Source organism: Sus scrofa, chromosome 13 (genome assembly GCF_000003025.6).
Source record: "Sus scrofa isolate TJ Tabasco breed Duroc chromosome 13, Sscrofa11.1, whole genome shotgun sequence".
Lineage (NCBI taxonomy): Eukaryota > Metazoa > Chordata > Mammalia > Artiodactyla > Suidae > Sus > Sus scrofa.
The window spans coordinates 29,100,716-29,127,087 of NC_010455.5; the positions used below are offsets into that span (position 1 = coordinate 29,100,716).

The 26,372-nt window shown below is 49.3% G+C and overlaps 1 protein-coding gene across 8 annotated transcripts in view; it reads right to left on the reverse strand.

Moving 5' to 3' along the window:
- Window positions 1-26,372, reverse strand: part of FYCO1 (FYVE and coiled-coil domain containing 1) — a 78,686-nt gene that overhangs the window by 32,609 nt on the left and 19,705 nt on the right. For 7 of the 8 annotated variants that reach the window (XR_002337457.1, XM_021068193.1, XM_021068198.1 and 4 more), the window contains 9 exons: window positions 25,003-25,146; window positions 21,766-21,856; window positions 18,181-20,601; window positions 17,073-17,165; window positions 16,289-16,407; window positions 13,293-13,460; window positions 9,840-9,989; window positions 8,902-9,101; window positions 6,166-6,310 (listed from right to left, as the gene is read on the reverse strand). Coding sequence is in view for 7 of the 8 variants with exons in the window: in XM_021068193.1 (XP_020923852.1) it covers window positions 6,166-6,310; window positions 8,902-9,101; window positions 9,840-9,989; window positions 13,293-13,460; window positions 16,289-16,407; window positions 17,073-17,165; window positions 18,181-20,601; window positions 21,766-21,856; window positions 25,003-25,146 (3,531 nt within the window). In the remaining variant the exon portion in view is untranslated. Of the gene's footprint in view, window positions 1-3,143; window positions 3,250-6,165; window positions 6,311-8,901; window positions 9,102-9,839; window positions 9,990-13,292; window positions 13,461-16,288; window positions 16,408-17,072; window positions 17,166-18,085; window positions 18,134-18,180; window positions 20,602-21,765; window positions 21,857-25,002; window positions 25,147-26,372 lie in introns of those variants that run through there. The other variant, NM_001128477.1, reaches the window with a different exon arrangement.

The following is a 26,372-nucleotide window of genomic DNA, read 5'->3' on the forward strand; positions in this document are numbered from 1 at the left end:
AATGCCCGAATATATCTTAAGTGATCATGTGTGAGCTCAGAGCATAGGAAACAAGTTAACACTGTCAACTCTCAGGGCCCTGCTCTATCAACACACCGACGATAACAACCCAGCTCCTTCACTGTGGCTCCCAATCTCCTCCCTAGCATGAGTGGTACACTTGTTACCTCTGAGATGTGGTGACAGGGAGAGGCAGAGTTTTAAGTGTCAAATACTTGTTTGTGCATATGTTTATTAGATTCCCAGCAACCTGCCCAACAGGCTTAAAGTGGCCTCTTTGGGCTCATGTGTTGCAAAAACCACTCCCTGAAACATGAAGAACCTGCTGCCGACAGCTAAGGAGAGTGCTCAGGGAGGAAGCCCAGAATGGGCTCAATGGTGAGGTTCTGCGGCTTGGACAGACCTGAGTCATGAGCTGGTAAGACAAGTTGGTAATCTCTTAACCGCTTCCGCTCTCGTGAAGCGTGGACCATAACAGTATCACCTCTCAGGGTGGCGTGAGGAAGGCTGGAGGTGATGCACACAAAACGCTGGACACGGTTTGCATCTGTGGGTAGAAGGGTCCCTCAAATGGTGGTAGTTATTGTTACTTCTCTCAAGAACTAGCAACACAAAAGATTAGCCACCTCTCTCTCTCTCTGAGATGATGAGGCGCAAGAAGGCTGGCTTCCGCCTTCCAGAGGCACGTGGCAGGGTCCAGCTGTGCACAGGCTGGGCTTGCGGGGCCACAGGGCCTCCATAAATGTGCCTAAATGCACGGGGAGTGCTGCTTTATTGTACCAGGCTGCACAGACCACCTGGTGCTCCTCCGACAACAAAATCTGCCCGGTTTCTGCTGACAAGGCTGACTTTTACCTTGGTTACGCCAGCTTCACAGGGGAGTTTCGGTCACCCTCCTCTGCACTGTCACCTTAACGTCGAGAACTTCTGGTAGACAGGCCACCAGCCCCTGGCCTCCTCAACAACATCTTGGGACAAGAGGCAGATGTCCTAACTAGGATGGAAGGTGTGAAGTCTGGGGAGCCAGGGGCCCTGCAGCCTCTCCACGTGTCCCCATGTGGGAAAGCAGTGTGGTGTGATGGGAGAGGCGGGGCTCTGGAGTGACTAAGACATCGCCTTGGTGAGAACTCGACCTCTGAGAGTCCTGGGGGAAAGCCATGTGGCCTCCCCATGCCTGTTTCACCACCCACACAGCTGGCTGAGGCCACGGCAACAGAGGGGTGACTGCTGGGACCTCTGGGTTCTTGACTTGCCCACCTGGCTGCAGGCACCCGTCAAACTGTGCCCCATCCCAGGACTGCTATATGCCCCTCTCCAGGCTCCTCGCAAAAAGGTTTTGCACTGGGCCTTCCACAACTTAGGATAACCTGCTGGCCTGTCCTGAGGAAAAGTATTGCAGCTGGATTTTCCTTTGCCTCCTCTGCCCAGTCACTCGTGGGTCCTAACACTCTCCAGGTTCTTCCCTGCTGGCTTGGGAGTCAAGATTGTTTTCCCGACCCCCTCCTAAGTTCACACTATCCCTGGTAACAGACACTGGCACAGCCCATGAATCTTCCAGAGAGCTTTTACTCTCGACTTCATTCATCCACACGACAGCCCTGAGGAGCACAAGTTCCCTACCTCAGACTCACCCTTCTCCCCTGTCACAGCTCTTCCCTCTGTTGCACACCCCAGTGCACGATGTGAGAGGTCTGGGTGCAGGGGGAGCCAGCTGGAGGGGTCAGGCTGGACCTGGACCCTGGGCGAGTCCGGCCTGCCTTGGGGTGGCCTCGGGTCTGAGAGTACAGAATCTGCTCTCCCCGCACCAGGTTCCCTGCACTCGCAGGCTGGGGGTGGGGCGATTAGAAGCCACTGAGGGCCACCCTGTTCGAGATGTCGTGAACACAGGGTGATCCTGATTCCAGGAGCTACCTGGAGCCAGAAGCCCGAGTGATCTCAGTGAGCATTTGGGACTGAGGAAATGGTGCTGCAGGAGAGAAAAAACGGAAGCTGCTGCTCCTAAAGGAGTGGGGGCAGAGCAAAGAGCACAGGGTCCAGGTGTGGCTGGGGCACCAGCTCTAGCCTTGTCCCCTCAGGGCAGCACTCCCGTCCACGCGCCCAGTCCTTCATGGTCCACGGTTACTCCCAACACTGTTCTGTAGGCCTGGTGCCACCATACTGTTTTCCAGATGAAGAAATTAGTTCAGAGACATTAATATACAGCAGAGCAGGGCTAGGATTCCAGTGAACAGCCTCTTTCTCACCTCCAAAATGTCGGTTAAGACGGCCCAGGGTACCTGACAGCTCTGTACTCATCTGAAGGCAGAGGTTCTGGGTTAACCCCAGCACAAGGTAGCTTTCTAACCTTAACCATTATCATCATATCCTGTTCTCGTTCTGTTTCTGAGACACTGGGCACCAGATGTGCTTGGCGACAAACCTGCCACAGCTCCCCCAAGCACTCTGACCACAGAGAAACCTGTTCTAAAGTGATTACTGGCAAAGACGCTCTGTGGGTCAGGGACAGGCTCTGTGTGTGAGTTTGAGCTCAGTATTGTCTGGGCATTTGGGAGGATTCTCCTTGGCAAAGATCACTTAGCTACAAGGTGCAAGGAACTAGGGAAGACACCACAGTGTGGCCCTTGACCTCATAGCTCAGGGAAGACATCAAGAAAGCCATAGACCTCTACAGAAGGCTTCCCACAAGGTTCTCATCTGACTCTACTAACAACCCCAGGGGCTGGGGGCTGTCTGTCTCTTCTGTACGAGGGAGGAAACTGAGTTCAGGGGGCTGCCCAAAGCCACAGACAGGGAGGCGGCAGACCAGGATCTGCGTGGGTGTGTCTGACTCTGGAGCTCAAGCTCTTTGTTGGCATGGTCTGCTTAAGAAGGGGAGGCCAAGCCGAGGAGCAGAGGTGGTAGCTGAGGCAGAGGCCCAGGGACCCAAGGCCAGCCCTTCTGCTGGAAGACACCTCTTTCTTTCCTTCTCTGCCTGCCTCAGTCCTGAGAGGACCAGGGCACCTGGGCAGGGAGATGGCTGAGGGTGGACCTAGGTGGCTGTGGGGAGGGGTGTGCACCTTTGCAAGGTTCTGAAGAATACCACCTTTCTACCCGAAGTGAGGGCTGTGCTCCCAAGTCACACACAGGGGCCACTGGGTAGCTTCTCAGGAATCTGTGGCATCCTTCCAGGTGCCCCTGAGAGCCTGGATTCTGGGACCTCTTCCTGTCCCATCACGGCCAGGAGGGGCAGGGCACACATCTGTGTCAGCCCTGAGGACATAGATGTGGGGGAGGAGTAGACATGGGGCAGGGAAGGTGGGCAGGCTTTTGAGGTGCAGATGGGGAAATGGGGGCCAGGAGAAGAGGGCTGTACTTTTCAAAATTAATCTTGTACCTGTGGACTGAAGGGAGGTTAGTACTGACACTTAGAGCCACCTGAACTTGAGCAAGTTACCTGGACTCCTGAGGCTTCAGTGCCTCGACCTGTAAAATGGGACCATAATCCCTATCCTTTGAAAGGTTGGGTAGGGACTAAGTGAGGTCACATGCAAAAGCAGCTATGCTAGGAAGGTGCTTAAAAGAGCAGCTTTTAACGACACTGCCTCCAGACAGCCCCTTTTCCCCCAGATTAGGACTTCCACAGGGTTTAGCCCCCCTGGACCACTTTTTACTTTGTTTCTTGTCAGGGATGCTTACACAAATCTAGGCTCTATACCCCACCCCATCACCACTTTCTCTAGTGGTTTTGATTGGTCCTACACTTAAGAAGAAGAAGAAAAGAAAAAGCCACTGGAGACATGGTGGTCTGTCTCCAGCTAAGGTACAAGGAAGGTGTGAGCCAAGGCAGGCCCTGAACTGACTTGGAGGGCTGGCCCTTCACCTGAACAGAGCATTCATACGGCCGTCTGTCCATCCACCAGCTCCAGATCTGCCTTGGAGGCTGCAGGCTGGCATGGTGGCAGTTTCCTTTCCCTGGAACACTTCCTGATTTCCCATGACCAAAAACAAATATGTTTCAGCAGTCAGAACACCTTTTGTTTTTGTTCCTACTGGGAAAGGAGAAAGTGAGGGGTGAGGGGAAGAGAGAGGGCACTTTCTCATGTGGGTGACAGCCCAAGGCCACTCCCCTGTTCCCTGAGGGTCCAGGCCCTCTCACCTGACCCCCTACACCCTTGGCCAAGAGTCAAGGCACAGTCAGGGAAGAGTTGCCAGTACCAATGTTAGAGTGTGGCTTAGTGCAAATGCAATGGAATGTGTCCTGGGGTCTGCTGGGCCATGGGGGTTGGAGCGAACACTGCTGACTCACGTAGCCAAAAAAGAAACTTCGAGGTGGGGTTTCCAGAAGGAAAAGAAAAGGTCCATGGTCAAAGACGTGACAGTGAGCAGGGGCTTTCTTGGGTTGGGCAATGGACTTCTCTTTATCCATGAGGTGAGTTCAATCACTCTCAAGCAGGAAAACAGAAGAGTAGAGGCACATACACATGAACCTAAAATCGCCTTGGCTGAGAGCCTCCAGAGATGAAGTACATTTTCTTCCATGCAGCAGAAGCTCTGGATGATAAATCTGACAGATCAGTCCCAGAAGAGAGGAATAGAAATCTCAATACAAGTCAGCAAGAGCATCACAAAACTTTCTAAGTGGATGCTAAAGTGGGCCCAGGAATGTCTGGACAGAAAGCCATGTTAATTCTCCCTTCAGCTTCTGAACAGCCAGTCTTTTGCTGCACAGACTGCATTTAAGCCAGACCCCAGGGGCTGAGAAACACCACTCGAGGCTGCCATGCAAGAGAACCTCACCGTACCCATGGGTCACCTGGCTTAAACTCTTGACACTTCCATATAGTGGCACTTTTGTGCAGCTATTTCAGGCAACACAAGAGACTGGCGACAGGGCAGAGCACGGATGAGGGGAGTGGAAAGTCTTCCACATTCCAGAGAGCTCAGGGTAATGGAATTGTCTGTACTTTTACTGCTTTTAGAACTTTGGGGTTTGGGGAGGGCTTAGATGGAGCTAAAAGAACTTCTGAGAGAAACATCTGCCCAAGACAAATGAAACTGAATCCGAGCTTCTTTTCTCCTGGCACCACTACGGAGCTTGATGAATGGTTCCAAACGATAAGCATGGTTTTTCTTTTTCTTTTTTCTTTTCCTTTTTATGGTCACACCCATGGCATATGAAGGAAGTTCCTGGGCCAGAGACTGAATCTGAGCCATTGCTGTGACCTATGCTGCAACTGTAGCAACACCGGATCCTTTAGCCTGCTGGGCTGAACTGGGGATTGAAACTACCTCTGCAGAGACCTGAGCCACTGCAGATGGATTCTTAACCCACTGCACCACAGTGGGAACTCCTTTTCTTTTTATTTTTTTTCCCCCTTTTTAGCTTGGCTTTAATTTATTTTTCTTTTTTAGCTGCACCTGTGGCATGTGAAAGTTCCTGGGCCAAGGACTGAACCTGAGCCACAGTAGCATCAATGCCACATCTTTAACCCACTGCACCAAAAGAGAAAGAGCAGAGTGTTGCTCTGCGCATGGCTGAAGGCAGCACAGCAAGGGCTCCTCTTGTGCGCTGAATTATGTCCTACCCACTTAAATTCATTTGTTGATATCCTAACCTTGGGACCTCAGAACATGACTGTTTTGAGAGATAAGACCTTTAAAGAAATAATTGAGTTAAAATGAGGCCAATAATTCAACCTGACTGATGTCCTTATAAGAAGAGATCAGGACCCAGAGAGACATCAGGAGTACAAGCACATAGCAGGGGTGACCAAGTGAGGACACAGGAAGAGAGCAACTGTCTGCCAGCCAAGGAAAAGGCCTCAGGAAACCAAACCTGCTGACACCTCGGCCTTAGACATTCCAGAACTGTGAGAAAATAGACTTCTGTTAAGTCACCTGGTCTGTGGTATTTGTTTTTATGGTGGCCTCAGCAGATTAATACAGTCGCCTGAGCCAGGAAAGGCCTTCATGGGGATGCTGACAGATATGCCCAGGAACTCCCAGATGAGGCTCGACACCGACAACTCCCCAAGCCATGAGGCTCCTCAAGGGCCATCCTATCTCAGGCACTGTTCTGAGGCACCTTCCCTTAAGCAAAGACTGCAAATCCTGCTTCTGAATTCTCCCAACCCTTTGATAAAAAAGTACAGGCCCTTTGAGGAAGCGGAGGTGATGTCTACTCACTGTTCGGCCACGTTTGGGTCAAGAGAATCCACTTCGGTAGGTGTTTCAGGCAAGGAGGAGCCGGACTCCTGTATCTGGCACAACTCCTCATCCGTGATGATATCAAACACGGCGTCGTTGGGCAGCCTGCAGTCTGTGTTCGCCCCTGGGTCAGAGGCAGTCAGGAGAGAGAGGAAACGCACAGTCATGCCCAGGACAGGGAGGGAGCACAGCTACGAGGGGTGAGCCAGCAGGACACACTCTAAGTGCCCATTCAACCAACAGCCATTCTGTCCAGATGGAGAGAAATGGCTGTTGGGATGTTCCAGAAAAGTAGATGAGGGGATCATGGATGAAACTGAATGCATAACCTAAGATTTTTCTACAGCTCCTTAGCTAGGGGCTTAGAGGTCTCAAGCTCCTACATATTCCGAGACCCCTTATTCAGCAGAAAAACAAACAAACAAACAAAAAACCTATCAAAACCTTACAAGGAAAGATTCTGATAAAAAGGTAAATATTTCTTTGATGCCAAATCCTTGCTCCATCAGTCAGACCTCGTTCATGTCTCTGTGAAAGCAGGATTCTATCTGACCTGCATTTTCATCCCGACCCACTGGGGGGTGGAAAAGAGCCTCCCTCTGCACAGGGAGCTGCAGCAGCCATGGTGCTTCTGACTGACGGACTCCTGTCCACCTTTGCAGGCCACCCTGTAGGAAGGATGCTGTGTGGATGGCTGTGCCAGCCACCCACCACCAGAACTCTCTTGCCTGTCATGGAAAATGTGGTGGCAGGTCTGAGGTGAAAGACAGAGAGACAGACAGAGGAGGAGACAGGAAATGTCAGAAATCAAAACAAGTAGCCTCAGCAGACTGGCACTGTGCCACCCTCTGTTGTCACTGGAACACCCACCAGTGAGCTGGGCAAGGGAAAGATTCTTGGACTATTCAACAAGAGCAGGTAATATGAGCTACAATTCCCAGTGGGCCCTGCCACATGGCTTCTGGGATAGGCTGCTCTTAAGAAGGAATGTCTCTCCTCTTGTCAAAAGTCTGTGTAATAGAGGGCTTGAGGTGCAGGCTGAAAAGGGGGACCAGGGATTGGTTTCTCTCCACAGGCCCAGCCACACTCCTGAACCTGCCTTCTGAGGCTGACAGAGGGAAGGAAGAAGGGAACATGAGCATCAGGGATCCAAAATGATGCCCACTGAGAGAAATCAAAGGAGACCTAAACAGAGTGCTATGCCATGTTCGTGGATTGAAAGACTGATTTTGTTAAGATGTCAGTTCTCCCCAAATTGATCCAGAGATTCAATGCAATCCCAATCAAAATGTCACCAGGATTTTTTTGTAGAGACCAACTGGCTGACTCTAAAAGTAATATGGAAACACCAAGGACCCAGAACAGCCAACACTCTAATAAAGAACAAAATTGGAGGACCCACTCTATCTGATTTTAAGACTCGTTATAAAACTATGGTAATCATAACAGATTGGTACTGGTGGAAGAAAAAGGAACATAGCTAAATGGAGGAATAGAAAGGCCAGATACTGACCCACATCTATAAAAGCAACTGATTTTTGACAAAGATGCAAAGGCAGTTCTATAGGAAAAGACCGATGGTGCTAGAACATTTGGATAACCATACACAAAAAATGAATCTCCGGGCATAGCTGGCACTGTATTAAAAAATTAGCTCAAAATGGATCACAGATTCAAACATGAACTTAAAATCATAAAACTTGTAGCAGGAAAAGGAAGAAGCTCTTTGAGTCTGTGGGTTAAGCAAAGATAGATATGATACTAAAAGAATAGGAAAAAATGGATCCATAAGGGGAAAAAAAACTGACTGGACTTTATCAATATTATAAACTTCTGCTCTTTGAAAGAAAATTTAAATAGACAGACTATATATTGGGAGAAGATATTTATAAAACACATATCTGATAATTCATATCCAGGATATATAAAAGACTTTCAAAATTCAACAATTAAAACACCACTCTAATGTGGAAAGTAAACTTCCCCATGCCTGAGCAGTTCTTTTTTGAGGCCTGCCAATTCCTTGATGATTCAGCTAAACAAAAGAGGAACTAGCAGTATTTCTGAAGGCCAGCTGGCCTGGATCCAGGCCGGGGCAAAGGCAGAGTCTCGGAGGACCAGCTTCAAGAGGCTTGAGCACAGATGAGAGTCACTGCTGGCCCCCCTGGTGCTCTACATCCACAGTCCAGTCTGAGAAGGGAGCCTAGGCTAGTTTTCGAGGCTGTGCTCAGAGCAGAAGCAGCAGTAACCAAATTCTACTTCCTTTTACTGAGCTGAGTGAGAGAACATGAAGGAGAATACATCCTTCTAGGCCACTGGGAAAGAACGTGAGCTACAGGGACATAGAGAAGGATATGTTCCAGATTCAACTTCTGGCCTTTGGTTACCCTGGGAGAGAAGGCTGGACACCAGGGCTGGGGCCCTGGGAGATAGTGTTTTCCAAAGTGTGGGGTGTGCTCCTCTGGTGCTATGTGAGTTAAGAGGTAAACAGACTTCATGTAAAATAGCACTGAGTCATAACAGGAGAAAGTTATTCTCTTTTCGATTCTCCTTCAACCCTAATTACATCAAAAAGAAAGTCTCAAATTAGTGGTACTACCTTTTTGGTGCCTAAGTTTGGAAGACACTGAATTAAGCATGTCTAGGCAGCCACAATGGGTAGTGGGAGTGGGGGATGTACCTGCAGAACACCAAGGGCAGTGGTGGGAGACTGACCTTGGCCTCCGGGAGCCTGGGCTGATGAAGGGGTGGGGCTGGACTCTCCCTGGCTGGTGCCAGAGCTGGTGCTGTCAGGTGACCCGGGACCCCCACTCAGCTTGTGGAAGCAGGCCCGGCAGCAGCGCTCTTTCTTGCCGCTGTGCTTGCTCAGGACGTAGTTGTTGCAGCAGTAGTAACAGAAGATACGGCCACATATTCTGGGGACGACATGGGCACAGGCTGTGAGGACACCACACCATAGGTCTTGTGTGACCTGCCTGGCACCGGAACTGGATGCCACATGGCTTGTTAGACATGGCTCTGTCCCCCCTCTAGAGTATGGCCTTAAGGCCCATTTCATATGCTTCCAGGAAAGCCATCTTGGTAAGCCTAATGGGAGAAAGTTTTACTTCCTTGGGTCCTGGGAGGCAGGCTGAGTCTCCCTTTCCTGATGCAACCTCAAGGGCTAGTGCTTCAAGGGACCAAAGACCCCCCCCCCCCCGGCCCCCAGCCCCGTGCTAATGATTCTCCCTCTACCCTCACCCCAATCCAAGATTCATTCCTGCTTGCTCTTCTTTAGGCCCTGGCCAGGGCGGGGGGTGTGGGGGGGTAGGTCTTAGCTCTGAGTTCCTATGGTTAGGCCTCAGCCTCTTCCCTCTCTGGGCTCCATTTCCCCTGGGATCCCTGCAGGCTAAGGGCAAGCTGAGGGTTGCTGGTCTGAGGGCTCTACATGCGTCAATCCCCTCAGCTCCACCCACATCCCCTGTATTAAATTCTTTCCCTTTCAGGGATCCCTGCGTATCCTACTAGGACCCTGCCTAACACACCCTCCTCGACTGGTTCTCTCAAAACCAACAAAGACAACATGCTCTTCCAAGACAGCCAGCCTCGGAGCCAATATCTGCCATGGACTCCTTGTTCAGAGCTGTCCGCTCTGGCTTGAGCCACCCGCTGACCTGCAGTGGTGCCGCCGCACCATCCAGCTGAACTCCCGTTTGCAGTCGAGGCAATGGTTCGCCTCTGTATCCCCAAGCCATCTCTCCTCAGCACTGAGCTTCTGTTGGAATTCCAGGGCATCTGACTTCTGCCAGAGAGCATCCTTGTCCCTGACACAAAGCCGAATTAGGAAAACAGAAAAAAATAATCCACAAAAACAACAGAATTCTCTGATTCATTTCAAAAGACTGCATATGAATTTCTAAGACACACAGAGCATTCACTTTTACCCCCTACTCTAAGTCTCCTCTGTCACCCAGCATCAGTCCTACACTCAGCAGGACCCTTCCTACATGCAAGCCCTTACCTGACATCACAGGTGCACAGGCACAGGGTGGAGGGGTAGGGACTCAATGTCCTTAAAAGACTCCAGAAACTGCAAAAACTACTGGCATTGACAAGGGTCACCTGCTGCTCAGGTGTCTAAATGACAATGCATACAGTCCCTGGGAGTTTAAGCTGTCACACGCTGCCATGATTATGTGACAGTCTGTGTGCCGTAAACCCAAGGACCATGAATGTACTTCCCATACAAACGTCACATGTTCTCAGGATCCCTCATGTTTTCATGGTTCATTTAAGTAACAATTCATGGAGAAGACTGGTGTGTTCCCAGCCTGAAAAATCCAATGGGATCTTAACCTCCTCTGTTCCTTAGAGAGATGGCACAGCCACTACAGGAAGCAAGCCAGACTGAAAGCAGTGGGAGGCTTTTCAAAAAGCTCTGGCATGGAGCTCCCATTGTGGCTCAGGGGCAATGAGCCCAACTAGTATTCATGAGGACTTGGGTCCTGGTCCTGGTCTCACTCAGTGGATTAAGGATCTGGTGTGGCCATGAGCTGTGGTGTAGGTTGCAGACTCGGCTCAGATCCTGTGTTGCTGTGGCTATAACGTAGGCCAGCAGCTGCAGCTCTGAGTCGACCCTTAGCCTGAGAGCCTCCATTTGCCGCAGGTGCGGCCCCAAATAAAAGCTCTGGCAGCATCTGATTATGTCTGATTTACCAGGGAAGATGTGTATAAAGCCTTTCTTATTGGGGCTAATTTTCAGGGCTCTTGGCTAATGATATTGGAAGCTTAGTTCTTTCCTGGATAGAATCCCAGCCACCGATCTGAGCATTAATGTAGCCTCAGCAACACTTTACCTATTGAGACTAACACCACAGCCACAGACTCCCTCACCAGGAACTCCAAATCAACCACAGACCTTTCCCCTTAAATACAAAACCAGAACATGGACTTGACCAGCTTTTCAAAGATGCTTGAGATTGTCAGGAAGCAGACAGACTCATCTTCTGGACCAGCATCATTCTCCCAAGTGGTCCACAGCCTGTCCTTTCTATCCCCAGGAGGCGAGGCACCCACACCCTGGGAATGTGGGAATGTTCTCAGGACCCAGGCCTTTCCTCAGAAAGATGTCTGAGCTCAGAGGTCACAAATGCATCAGTTTGCAAATTGATGACATGTGGGCAGAGTTTTTAATATTCCAAATTAGTTATAATTTAACATTGCCACTTGGCAACCTCTAGTGAATTAACCCATTTAAGCACTGTTTACCCACAGCTGCTAACATTGTGAACAAAGGGCTAACCAGACCTTATGTGACTCCTGAAAGAAAGACCCAAAACTATAAACCAATTCTAAGTTTTCTGGACAAAATTTTGAAAGTGAGTTTGAGCAAGCCTCTAGTAGAACAGTGGTTTTCAACTCTGGCTCACTGATAGTTGGACTCCACTTCCAGAAGTTTCAAACTGATTGGCCTGGGTGGGGTCTGGATCTGGGTATTATTATTATTTTTTTTAGGGCCATACCTGCAGCATGTGGAACTTCCCAGGCTAGGGGTCAAATTGGAGCTGCAGGTGCCCGCCTATGCCACATCCACAGCCCCAGAAATGCACAGATCCGAGCTGCATTTGCAGTAAACATTGCGGCTGTGGCAATGCCGGATCCCTAGCCTACTGAGTGAGACCAGATATTGAACCCTCACCTTCATGGATACTGGTCAGGTTCTTAACCTACTGAACCACAACAGGAACTCCGGTGGATCTGAGTATCATTTTAATAGCACCTCTAGTGATTCTAACATGCATCAGGGTTGAGAATCACTGCTCTAGTTTTAACTGTCAAGTTACAGGAAACACAGAGGATGAAAGAACATGTTAAATGACCCCATGGGGATACAATCAGCAAAGCCCAGGTTATGGGACCCTCTACCACTTGAATAGCCTGGTTTCTTTCAAAGTAAATTGCAAAAGAAAAAAAAAAAAAAGATAGTGGGAAACCATAAACCAGAGAAGTAAGAGAGATTTTTTTTTTTTTTTTTTTTGACACCTGTGGCCTTCCAAAATTCCCTGGCCAGGGACTGAACTGGAGCCACAGCAGTGACCCGAGCCATGGCAGTGACAATGTCAGATCCTTAAGTGCTAGGCCACCAGGGAACAAGAGAGATCAAAGAAATACATATGTAATATATAGATCTAATTTGGATTCTAATTAGAAAAAAAACTATAAGACAACTGGAAAAATTTCAAATTGACTAGATTCTTCATGATAATAGGAATTAGTTAATTGTTAAGCATGGTAAAGATATTGCAGTTGTTCAAAATAGAGTCCTTCTCTTGTAGAGGTACATACCAAAATACCTGCGTATGAACTGATATGGTATCTGGGATTTGCTTCAAAATAATCTGAGGAGGTGGGAAAAATGGGTGGGCTTCTGAATGAAACAAGATCACAAACTGAACACTGTTAAAGCTGGGTGAAAGGTACACAGGAGTGCATTATGCTCTCCTACTTTTGAATTTTTGAAAATTTCCATAAGAAAAGCTTAAAAATTTTTTTGAATGACTTGTGCACACTTGAAAGTCCAATTCACATAAAAATCCAGATTTTCACTTCTCTTTAAAAAATAAGGTGACCTGGCAACCCTGGGCTCGATGCCCTCAGGGCAAGAGTTGGTAGGAGCATGGCTGGCTATGTCTTCCGGTTTCTTGGAGCCCTCACCCAGCTCACACATTCACATCACTGTCTGCTACCCATAGGCACTGCAGTTTGGGGCTTCAGGTACTATGGAGAGTGGGAGGAGGTGGAGAAAAGGGCTCATGAGAGACGGGCAAAGGGATGGAGAAGTCCCTGAGGACATTAAACACCACTGACTGTCACTGTCCCTGAGTGCATGGGGATTTTGAAAACAATTAACATAGCAATATGAAAATGCAAACCAGATGCCCACTAGTGGAGACAGCTGCCAAGGGCTTGAGCAGACCCTGTATGTGTGTGTGGACCCTAAACAACAGAACACAAGCAGACGGGCCCATTTCTCTCCAGGAGTCCTTTGAAGAACAGCTACATTTCTCTTAAAAAAAAAAAAAGCCAAGCTCGGGAGAAGCCCCAGCCCCATGTGTCCTGACACTCACTTCAGCAACTCAATCAGCCGTTCCTCCAGGTACTTCTTGGTTCTATTCAGGTCATCCAGGTCTGCGAGCATCTTCTGGTCATTCTTCTCCCGGTCTGTGGCTTCCTGGCAGAGTCTGTCGTAATATTTCTGGATCTTTGTTGTGGCTTTTTCAAGTTCCTTCTGGGTCCTGGTGGAGGATTGGTAAGTTTTTCTGGTCATCTACTACTTCTGGCTTCCCCTGTGCCTCTGGATTAACCCAGGCTTCTAATGAGGGGTCCCACTGCCCTCTCAGCCTTTCCTCTTCATGGGGGAGCCCTTAAGCACTACCCCCTCAAGGGCAGTACACTCTCTTACCTTCAACACTCCCCTCATGCCCCCAAACTCTTCACACACCACTACCCCTCAGAGCAAGTACAAGGGACATTGTGGGAGGGTGGGTTGACCTCAGGTCACTAGAAGCAGCCCAGGTGGGTCAAACTCTGTACCATTTGGTTCCTGGGCAGAGACTGAGATTGTGAGAGGAGCCTGCTGGGTGAGGTGCATGGGCTGGGCATGACGAGACCCACAAGAGAGAAAAGGAGTAAGGACAGAAAGAACGAGGTCACCACACAAGGAAGGCCTGTATTCCATATGTCTGTGGGACTCTACACACAGGGCCTGGCACTGGCACATAGCAAGCACTCAATCTTCACTGCCAGGAGCTGAACCTGGCAGCCTGAGGTCTAGGGAATCCTGTTCTGGGCGCTGTGCAGTCTCAGTTATGGCAGAGGGGCTGGCTGGACCATGGCCTTCCAGCCCCTGCCCACTTTCAGTAAACTTATTTCCTAAGGCAGGGGTTTTCCAAGGATGCTTTATAAAGCAAGGCATTCAAAAAAGCTCCATTACAATAGAGGGCTCTGCAAAACTATGAATTCGTACCTAATCCAGCCTTTCCACATTCAGCATAAAGTTGTCAGGAGGTGGTTTACCAGACACTGATCACAAGAAATCTCATGGGTATACACACATACACATACACACAATGAATAAAATAAAATCTAATCCTGGGCTGGTGGTTTATGTAACTTCAAGCAACTAAAAGAATTGCTCTGAGATCTTGCAAATAACCAGTTAAAGCATGCATACATACATACATACACACACACACACACACACACACACACACACACACACACACACACACACACACACACACACACACACACACCCCAGAGTTTCCGCTGTAGCTCAGCAGGTTAAGAACCTGACTAGCATTATGTGAGGACGTGGGTTCAATCCCAGGCCTTGCTCAGTGGGTTAAGGGTCCGGCATTACGGATCCAGCACTGCTGTGAGCTGTGATGTAGGTCGCATACACGGCTCGGATCTGGCGTTGCTGTGGCTGTGGAGTAGGCCATAGGCCAGCAGCTACAGCTCAGGCCTCAGACCAGCAGCTGTAGCTTAGATTCGACCCTAGCCTGGAAACCTCCATATGCTGTGGGTATGGACCCCACGCCCCACCCCCCTAAATATATATACATACCACCAACTCAGGAGGTTTTCTCTCTATTTAAACTGTCACATGAACGAGACCTAGCCAAGGGCAGCCAGAGCCCTATAGGATCCGAACTCTGGAAGGAGAGGCAGATGAGCAGAAAAGTACACCCAAGTTACTAAGCAAGCCTAAGGATGTGGGGGCCTGGGAGGCCTTGGGGTTGGACACAGGGAGAGTCATGTTTTAAGGTTAAAAAAAATTATGGTGAAAGGGTAACAGCACGATGTGCTTTCCACAGACACAGCACCAAAGAGTCTGCAGGAAGACAAGCTGATTCTGGTTGGTGGCTCGCTCACTCTCTCCCGGATGAGCCTGGGAGAAACCCACACCGAAACCTGTGGCCACTCATTTCACAAAGGAAATGAGGAAGAACTCAAGTCAAAACTCCATACCAGGGAAAACAGGCATGCACACAATGACATACTAGTACCCTGAAACAAATCAAAACAAAACAGAGATGCATCTGTCTGTATATTTTTTAGGGTACTTGTTGAGAAAAAGACCCTAGAGCCAAATGTCCTGAGCTCTGATCCTACCATCATCACTCACACACTGTGTGACCCTGGGAAAGCGACTTCACTCCCCTGTGCCTCATTTTCCTCATCTATAAAATGGGACAAATACTAACACAATCCTCACAGGACTACTGGGAGGATTAAATGGGCAAGTAAATGAAACTATTTAAGGGAGCTCCCTGGTGGCCTAGCAATTAAGGATACAGCATTGTCACTGCTGTGGCGTGGGTCATTTGCTGTGGCGCGAGTTCAATCCCTGGCCGGGGAACTTTTCCATGCTGCGGGCTCGGCCAAAAATATTATTTTAAATGATACCTGTCACCTTTTAGACATTATTTGAATGTCTGCTGTTACAAATACTAATGATTATAGGCCAACTTTTATTTCATCTTAGTTATACCAAAGCATGAAGTTACTGAACTGAAATATGCCTTGCGAGTGCTAGGACAATGGAATTAAGAGAAAAGTTCTGGGGGAGTTTCCGTTGTGGCACAGTGGAAAAGAATCCAACTAGTATCTGTGAGCATGTAGGTTTGATCCCTGGCCTTGATCAGTGGGTTGGGAATCTGGCATTGCTGTGAGCTATGGTGTAGGTCACAGACCTGGCTTGAAAAATCCGTGTTGCTGTGGCTATGGTGTAGGCCAGCAACTGTAGCTCTGATTTGACCCCTAGCCTGGGAACCTCCACATACCACACCTGCGGCCCTAAACAGCAAAATAAATAAATAAATAATTTAAAAAATTAAAAAAAGAGAAAAATTTTACAGCTTTCTATAGCCTTGTGACAGGCAGGATGCCAAGGTTCTCTGTGGCCTGCTTCTGCCATAAGTACTTTCTGAGTCTGTGGCTTTCCTTGCAAAAGGACTTCTTTAACCTGATATGACTGCTGGCTTTCTAAATGACTGCAGCAAACCCCCCTTCCTTGAAGACTCTTCCATTGGCCACATGGGCAGGCTATGTAGCTAACCTGTCCAGGTCTTGGCGCAGGGCAGCCCCCTCCTCTTCCTTCTCCAGCAGGGCAGCCTGGCATTCTGCAAGTTGCTTGTTGGTACAGCTCAGCTTCTCTCCCATGTCTGTCTGGGTAGCCTGGCACAGGACAGTAAGAAGACGCTTGGTTGCAGAGGCCCGTGCAAGATGCCATCAAGTAACAGGGCACTCTCCACCCCATCTGGCTGGTGCACTTCCAACCGAAGGGGCTTTTGTTTAAGTTCAAGAGACCAAGAACTGGTAAGCATGTGGAGTGTGACAGACTCCCATTTGTAATTATGTCCCTCGAGCATCAGTTGCTCCTGGCTGTGGTGGTTAGAGGGGCCTCAGGTAACACAATCTCCATGGGTGGGCTGTTGGTGTGGTGGCAGGGAACAAGGTTCACTGAAAAAAGTCCCTGCCCTGCAGACAGATTTCACTGCTATCCCTGCTCCCGCTCAGGTCAGAATCACTGACTTGGAGAACATGTGAGATGGCTAAGCGGGATGACATACTTCCTTTCCAAGACACAGGTGGCAAAGGTGTCCAGGGAGTGGAATGGCTGTGACTGAGGCTCAGGGTGTCTACAAAGGTGAGCTGACAGCAGCTTCAGCTGGGGCACTGGAACTGCAGGGAGCCCGCTCTGAGGGTTCAGGGAAAGCCAAGCCAGATGTCCTGCCCTGAAAGGCCACACCCTGAAAGTGGAATAAGCAGGTGGATGGTGGGCAGGCCACCGCTCAGAGCTGGCAAGAGCACCTCCACTGGGTCTCAGGGATTGGGCCTACCTTCAGCTTTTCCACAGCCTTCTCGGCAGCCTGCAGCTGCTGGCTTCGCTCCTCCAGCTGGCCTCTGAGGCTCCTGCACTCTTCACTGGAGGTCTGGAGAGGAGAGAAAGGGATTGGAAATGAGGGGGTCCTTGTCTAGAGACTCTCTCAGCCCCATTACTCCAAAGCAAGGTACCCCTCTTTTTCCCAAACTCAAAAAATTTTGGGCTTCAGGGGTAACACAATCTTGTCAAGATAAGAGACTTAGCTTGGCCCCCAAACTTAGAATTTCACTTCCCACATATGAGCCCCATGGAGCTGCACAGGGTGGGCTGACACAAGGTGGGAGGCACATCTGTGGAAATGAAGTAGCTGTCCCAGAGCGAGGGTCAGGAGTGGTCTTCGAGGGCACAGACCCAGAAGCAGAAAGACGCATGATAAACACAGGAGCCAAAGCCTTGTGGCTGTCTCCTGCCTGTGCCCCCTCTCTTAACCCTTTTCTCCATGTGGTTCAAGGGACATGGAAACCGCTGTTCTCCTAAGCTTGCCTATCCACAAGGGCTCTGTGAAAATGAACAGAGTTGGTTTCCTACAGCTGCACTGCTCTCAGGAGTCCGAAGGGACAGAGAACCCAGGGACAGGACTGGAGGCAGTCAGCAACTGACAAGGGGCTGGACAAATGCATAAACAAGTGCAAGGAAAATATCAGAGGATGGATGCTTCCTTAAAGTGGGCAGCTCCCACCTAGCTCCTGCTGACTGCTGCCGCGGAGGAATGAGGGCACAGGCTTTCCATCTCCCAAGATCTCAAAAGTCCCCAAACTAAATCTGTAAATAACCTGCTAATAATTTTTACAGAAATTCTCTGTGGGCCAAACGTGTCTGCAATGGCCTTAAATTCAGACTTCTGAGTTACGGCATCCCCCCAAACGCCATATCCTTAACATGTTCCTGTGGAGAGAAGGATGCTGGGAGCTAGGACACCAGGAGGAGACCAGGCTGGCCTGGGCCCCCAGGACATTCCTGGGCCCTCACATGCCACACGGCTGGAGGTGCATCCCATTCACTCATGGCTCCCAGGTCCTGCCACAGGAGACAGGCACAGCTCAGATGGTCAAGGTAAGGGTTACCTTAAGTCTGTTCTGGTAGTCCATGATCTCAGTGCTCAGCTGGAACTTGAGGGTGTCGAGCTCCTGGCGTGCAGACTCCCGGAGGCTCTGGGCCTGCTGCTCCGCCTGGGCCACCTGGGTCTGCAGACCAGACAGTGAGCTGGCTGCGTCCTCGGCTGCCTTCAGCTTCTCCTGCAGGCTCTCCTTCTCCTGCTGCAGCCCTGCGACTTGGTGTGCCAGGGCCTCCTGCTCCTTGGAGGCTGCCTCTTTGGCATCCCGGAGCTCCTGGATGGCGCGGGCCAGTGCCCCCTCCACCCGCTCTTTCTCTGCAGTCAGTGCACAGACCTGAATGCCAAGCTCAGCCGTATCCATATTGGCCCGGTGAAGCTGCTCCTGCAGCTCTGCGTGTTCCAGCTGGGCCTCCTCGGAGGTGCACTTTGCCTGGGACAGCTCCTCCTGCAGGGCTCGGAGCTCCTCCTCCCTCTTCTGGGCCTCACCTGCCCTTTTCGCCTGTAGCACCCCTTCCAGCTCGGAGCACTGCAGCAGTTCCTGGACATGTGCCCTGTTGAGGGCTTCATTCTGCTCCTTCAGTTGCTGCACGAGGGCCTTGTGTTCCCTCAGAGCAGTCTCGGTCACGTTCAGCTGACTCTGCAACTTCTCCTGGTCACCCAGGGCTGCCTGCAGCTTGGCCTGGAGATCCACCATCCCAGCCTGTAGTCGCTGGGCCTCCCCCTGATGGATCTCCAGCTGTGCCTTAGTCAGGGCCAGCTGGGCTGCTAGCTCCTGGGATGCCTGGTCTTGAGGTGGGCCAAGCCCCTGCTGGCCTTTGTCTGCTGTGAGGGTCTCAATCAGCTGGGTCTGCTGGCGGCACTGGCCCTCAAGAGCTCTGAGCTCCCCTTCCCGGGCCTCCGCTAGCTGCCGGCACTGCTCTGCCTGCTCCCGCAGCTGCCGGCACTCGGCCTCCTTGCACTGCAGGGCCACCTCCTTCTCTGCCACCTGGGCCCTCATAGTCTCCTTGGCCTTCTTGACAGCCAGGAGGCTCGCCTCCATCTGGTCGCCCATGTGCCGGATGCTGGCCTGCTCTGACTCCAGAGAGGCCAGGGAGCCCTGGATAGCTGCCTCCCGCTGCTGCAGTGCATGGTAATCAGCCTGCAGAGCCTGAAGCTTACCCTCCAACAGCTGGTTGCGCTCAAGTACATTCTGCAGCTCCTTCTCTAGCTCCCTGTTGGCCTGTTGGAGCTTCTCCTCCTGGCCGCCCCCCAGCATCGTGGGATCATCTGTCTGTCCCTCCCATGGGCCCCTCTGCTGCTCCTCCTCCAGCTTCTCACAGGCTGGCTGCAGGGTGGAGCTCAGAGCCTTGCGCTCCTCCCCCACCACGGGCAGATCTGGGGCTGGCTGCCCAGCAAGTTGCTCCAGGGTCCCCACCTTCTGGCTGAGGTGGTCTTTGTCCTGGATGAGCTGCTTCTTCTGCTCCTCCAGGTCACTCACGTGCTGGCTCACCTGTGCCAGCTGAGTCTCTAGGAGCTGTAGCTGCCGCATCAGGGATCTGGCCTCCTGTTCCAAAAGCTCCTTCTCCTCCCGCCGCTGCCCCTCCTCCCGTTTCACCTCTGCCAGCTCTTCCTTCAGGGAGCTCAAGTGCGCCAGCGACTCCTGCAGCTGATGCCGAAGCTGGGCAGCCTCCTGGCCCTTCCCAGATGGTTCTTCCCGGAGCAAGGCCATCTCCTCCACCTGGTGCTCCAGGCTGGCCCGGGCCTCCTCCTTCAGCTGCAGCTCCTTGGCCAGCTGCTCCAGCTGGGCGCTCTGCTGCCTGTTGAGCTCCTCGATCTGGGTGTTCTCCCTTTCCAGGGCTTGCAGCTTTGCTCCCAGCTCCTGGATCCCCAGGGCTGAGTCAGAGGGGACACACTCTTGCTGCCTCTGTGTATCCAGCGCCATATCTGCCTTCTGCTCAGCCATGTCCAGCTGGTCTGGGACATCAGCTGAGTGCAGGTCCTTCCTGCCCAGGGAGCTGTGTGTCGCCTCCAGCTCCTGAACCAGGGGCTGCAGCATGGATTCTAGCCGCTGCAGGGCTGAGCGATAGTCCTCCTCCTTCTCGGAGGCACCCAGCTCCAGGGCCTGCAGGCATGCCTGCAGCTCCTTCACAGTGTTCTGTGTGGCTTGGGCTATCTCCCACTGCTTCTGAAGCGTGGCCACCATGCCGGTGAGGCGGACATTGTCCTCGGTGGCGGCACGGCCCCTCTCCCTCTCCCCTTGCAGCTGCTCTCCCTGCAGGCTGACAGTCACCCGCAGCTCCTGGTTCTCTCTGTCCAGCTGCTGCATCCGCTCCTGCAGCTGCTTCTCCCGCACCTCCAACTGGTCCAGCTCCAGCCGCATCTCATCAAAGCCTTCCAGTGCCTCGTGGTTTAAGGGGTTGCTCAGGTCAAGGCTGGAGGCCATCTCCGGAGTCTGTGGAGGAAAAGCAGAAAACAAGTGGCTGGGGAATGAAGCTGCAGAGCTATTTGTCAAAGCTTTAGAGTTTAAGGAACATAGAAGTAAACATATAGAAATTACATGACCTAAGGGTAGATTATCAAGCTATTCAAAGGACTGGAACCTCTGTGCTCAAGGCATCTGCCAGAGAAGGTCAGTAGTATATCCTAAAAACAGGTCTCCACAGGAGTTCCCGCTGTGGCACAATGGGTTAAGAATCTGACTGCAGCTGTTTGGGTCACTGTGGAGGTGCGAGTTCAATCCCCAGCTTGGCACAGTGGGTTACAGGATCCAGTGTTGCTAATTCCTGGTCCAAGAACTTCCATATCCCATGGATGCGGCCATTAAAAAAAAAAAAAAAAAACTAAACAAAAACAGGATACCACACACATGAGCTCCACTGAGACAGAACTCGTGTTTCCCACCCAGCCTCCTGTGGCTCTGGAAACAATGGATGTCAGCTCGTAGAGAAATGCAGTCATATGTAAACCACTGTTCACCCAGTGCACCATGCCCACAAGTCCTGTTGTGATTAAACCACAAAATAGGGTAAAATATTAGTCTATTTTCTCCTCTTCATGCTTCCTATATTGATTACTCTTATTTTGCTTTGCTGATTAATTACAATGTTCTTTTCCACTAAACTATACTGTACATTCACATTTCTAACAAAACTGACCCTACCCACTCACACCGAGCACTGGCCTATGCCAAGTCCTTAAGTACTGCACATACATGCCCTCGTTTCTCCCTACAACCACCTCATAAACTAGAGTGACTGTTATGATCCCATTTTATGGATGACAGAACGGAAGTTTCAAGAGAGTAAGTCACCTTCCCAGGGTCACGCAGGTGGTGGGTGACAGAGTCAGAATTTGAACTTTGCTGCTTTTACAGAACAGTGCTAAACCACTTCTTTCAAAAATTTCAAAAGCTTTTAAAATAATTTCATTTTTAAGAGGCTTAAGTTCCTTCTGGTTGTAAAAAACCTGGACTCTAGGAAATGGTGGGTAGAACTGAGGGGTTATTCTGCTCAGGTTGGGACACCAAGCAGCTGAGAACATCACCCTGAGCTGTGAAGGGCAAGGACATGCCCTGGTTGACATGACAGCAAGGGAGTTCCAGCCCTCCTGTCATTACCTGCAGGTAGCTGCTCACCAAACTGCTCATGCTGGAGCTTCGGCTGGGGGGTCTCCACATGTAAGCAGCAGAGCCAGGACCCAGTGTCCTCCTGTGGGGCCACAGAACAGACATGCCTGCATCAGAGCAGGAAACACACACAAACACACACACACACACATACTTGAGGAGGCCTTGGTTTTCACCAGGCAACCAGGTGGTTGTAGGGGCAGTACCTTCCCAGGTACATTAAGAAGGCCAAGTCCAACAATTTCTACCAAAACACACATTCAGGTTGGTCATGGCAGCTGGGCTCCATCATGAAGGCTAAACACGATGGCTCTGCTTCTACTCTGCCACGAAAGAATGAAGTGAACAGTATTTCCCGTTTTAGTTTCAATTTTCCTCAAACCTTCGCTGCCAGTCATAACCTGTCTACCAATGAGGAATCAGCAGCAGCAGCTAATCTAGTAAATAAGATCATGCTAGGCTTCTGGTCACCACTTTACATTATGTTACATGTGTGACGTGGCTGCAGACCTCCTCTGATTTATGTAACTGCACCGAACATAAGTGTCTGTCTTTTAGGCAGATACTGAGACAGTCACATACGTGCATAAGGAAATGTGTGGGATGCTCTCGGCAGTATGGCGATGGTGGGAAAAGTGGAATCAGTCTAATGCCACATCACTAGGGAAACAGATAAACTGTTTATTCACACAACGGAATACCCTACACCATGGGTCGGCATCTTTTTTGTAAAAGGCCAGATAGTGAATATTGTGGGTTTGCAAGCCTTATGCGCTCTGTCACAGCAACTCAACTCTGCCACCATAACACAAAAGCAGACATGGGCAGTAAGTAAATGAAAATATGTTACCCTCCGCCCTGTGCCCTATGGTTTGCCAGCCCTGCTCCACATCTGCAGAACTCCCTGTGCAAACATGGATGAAAATCTCAAAAAAGCAAGTAGCAAAAGAATACCTAGCTCTGGAGTTCCCACTGTGGCTCAGCGGAAATGAATGTGACCGGCATCCACGAGGACACAAGTTCAATCCCTGGCCTCGCTCAGTGGGTTAAGGATCCGGCATTGCTGTGCATTATGCTGTAGGTCACAGATGTGGCTTGGTTCCCGCGTGGCTGTGGCTGTGGTGCAGGCTGGAAGCTGTAGCTCTGACTCAACCCCTAGCCTGGGAACCTCCATATGTTGTGGGTGCAGCCCTAAAAAGACAGGAAAAAAAAAAAATAGCTAGCTCATGATTCAATGGATACAAATTTTTAAAATATATACAAAATAAAACTATATATATAATATCTATGGGCACACACATAGTAAAACACAAAAATATTTGAAAATGACAGACATCAACAACAGGGCTACAATTACTTCTAGAGAGGAAGAAAAAGGGAAAGATGGCAGTGGGGTGGGGCTTTATTTGCATCTGTAATATTTTATTTCTTATAAAGTATCAAACCTAACAAAAAAAAAAATCTCCTAAGAGCCAGCTTGAAGTTACCTTGACTGGCCAAATATGAAACAATTTAAGCTTTAAAATAATTACAATGACAGAATATAACCTCCTGAGTAAGAATCCATGAGCCAATATTGATATAAATGAATAAACAGAGGAGAATAAATAAATGGGGAAGAAGGAAAAGATCTTCCTTATAATGGAATGCCAACTACTAGTGTAGAAGGAATAATGGAGTAGGAAAATCACTCTGGTAACCATGCCAATAACTGGTCCAGGCAAGACTGACTGACAGATACCAAAATTTAAAAGAAAAAGGATAATAACCTAATCTCACAATGTCTTCCCGTAAAGGACAAATTAATGACAAAGAGAGAAACAGTAACTTTAGGAGAAACCTGGCCAACACCACCTTAACCAAATGATCATGGTTAACCTCACTGGTAATGAAACAAATCAACATCCTGTGTCTCTGGATACAACACGCTAAGAAGGACACACCACCTGGGGCATTTCTGCTTAATCTGAATCCAATAAAGAAGAAACACTAGAGAAACTCAAGTTAAGGAACATGTTACAAAATAACTGGCTAGAACTTCTCAAAATGTCTATGCTATGAAAGACAGAGAAACTGTTCCAAATGAACAAGGACTAGAGACAGCAATTCACTGACGTGATCCTGGATTGGCTCCTATATTATAAAAGGCATGTTTGACATCATGCTTGAAATGTGAACAAGGTCTGTAGATTAGACAGCAGAACTGTATCAATGTTAATTTCCCGATTTTAGTAATTGTACTGAGGTTACTTAACAGACTGTCCTTGATTTTAGGAAATACACAATGAAGTCCTTAGGAATAAAGGGAATCAAGTCTGTAACTTACTCTCAAATGACACAAGAAATAAACCAGCACATTTACATAAAAAGAATGAAAAAATAACAGTAATAGTAAAATACTGATAACCGGGGGGCCGTGGCAAAGGAAAGACAAACACCCTGCACCATTTTTATAACTTTTCTGTAATTCTGAAATGATTTCAAAATTGAAAAGTTCTAAAAAGGACACATGAATCAAATATGACAAAAATGTAGCTCTTAAATCCTAGTGGTTGGCACGTGGGTCTATTATAGTTGGTACTTTTCTCTCCATAGGAAGTATTCCCTAATAAGAAAGGCAAAAATTGGGAAAAAAAGAAGACAAAAACAAAACATCTTATGACAGAAAGCAAAACAAAACAAACAGTGCTGGACTTGAGTTTAATTCCAGTCTTAGCACCTCCCTCTTGGAGCACTTGTAGGGATGATGCTGGATGGCCTGTGACTGCCAGGCAAGTGCAGCACTGATATAAGAAATGAAAACACAGCAAAGCAATCTTTCCAGCAAGCCTTATATGGACACACTGTAGCTTCCGCTCCCTCTCTTCCTGCTGGAAGGGCTCCATGATAACCACACCTATGGGAACACAACTAGGAAAAGCCCATTTGCTCTTCCCTTGCTCCTACACCAAGTCCCTGAACACATGTGAAAACCCTGGATTTCAGATATGCATCTCTGAATGACTCATACCACCTGGCTGAGTAGGTTGGTTTAAGGTTGGAGCCTTCAGATGTTACCCTAGTCATGAGTCAACCAAGTCTGCAAAATCAGCAAGCATAAGAGTTGCAAAGCTTCAGGTAATTTGCTGCGTAAACAAAACTGCTTTGAGGAGTCTGGTGGCAAGCTTCAAAACTTAAGACATCTCTTTCCCCTGTCTTTTCAACCAGGTAAGTAATTCTTCAAAGTACCTGGCAAAAGTTGGCCAGGCAGCGTCCAGGTCGTAGCCCCTTGATGCCAGGTCAAACTGGACGTCGGTCAGCTCATAGAGTTGGCCCACGATGTCAGAGCTCAGCTTTGGCTTCAGAAAGGGGCTCCTTGCGTAGTACCAGTCACTGCAGGAAAACACAAAGAAGGGATCAAGTACAAGAGTAATAAAGATAAAGGAAGAGTAAATTTACTCAGTGCTCCCAGTATGGCTGTGCCTCATCAAATTCCAACTCAGGTTACTAAATTAACTAAAGACACACACACACCCTAATTTACTTTCACTGTCGGAGCACATGATTCTCAAACTTGCTTTTCTTCCAGGAAACTGCTGAAATGAATGAGACATTTACTTGTTTATCATTTATATCATATCTATTCAGCAAATCAATGTGATAAACCTTAAATCTGAATTTTCTGCCAAGAAAGGGCAGGTGTAGGGGAAAGAATACTTCCTTTTTGAAAGAAAAATCTCATTTTCAATTCTCTCTCGAGAGCTCCATACAAGACATTGAACTCACTGCTAATTTCTGTCCAGACACCAATTTAAAAGCCAAGGAACAAAATATCTGCACTTTGAGGCCGTGGTTTTTCACTTCATGTGAAGCAATAAGAATAAGCTACTAGGCTGATGTCTGTGAACTGAGATACACTGTAAATCAAGCTGTTTATGACCGCTGTCACCAAACATTACAATAAAATATCCTTAAAATTAGATGTGCAAAGGTTCTCAACTCACCTGAATTCACAAAGCATGTGCTTGAGAAATACTCCTTTATGCAAATCAATCTTAAAGGTGACAAAGTGAAACAAAATATTTCCCCCCCCAACAATTTTTCTTTAATTCAGAACTGTTTTCTTTGATTAGCTGGAGGAATTCTCTGGAGGGAGGGAGGAGGCAGAGCTGGAAAAGGGGTGCGGGGCCAGCCAAAGAGGTTCAGATGATCAGCACCTGATCTTGGCTCCCAATCTGACACCGTCTCCCTCTTTACGCACTCAATCCTCCCCTCCCTCCTCCTTCTCCTCCTGCTGCAGCTTCAGCACTAGTGGCACAAAGGCTCCCAATGTGGTCACTCATCACAATCTCCAAGGAGCCCAGACACGTGGGACAGGTGGTGACTTAGGGTCTCTCAGGTGAGACCCAGGCTGGCTGGTGTTAAAAACCCCACAGGGGATTCCTTTGAGAGGCCCACGCTGCAACCCACTGGTCCAGGCTGACCAGTGGGGTCTGTCCATTATTGCCAGCACCCCAAGGATATACCATCCACCAGGGAAAAATACCTGGCACTAGGAGTTCAGAAACACGGACCCACACTCCTGCTTTTTGCCTCAGCATCAGTGGGGCACAGAGAAA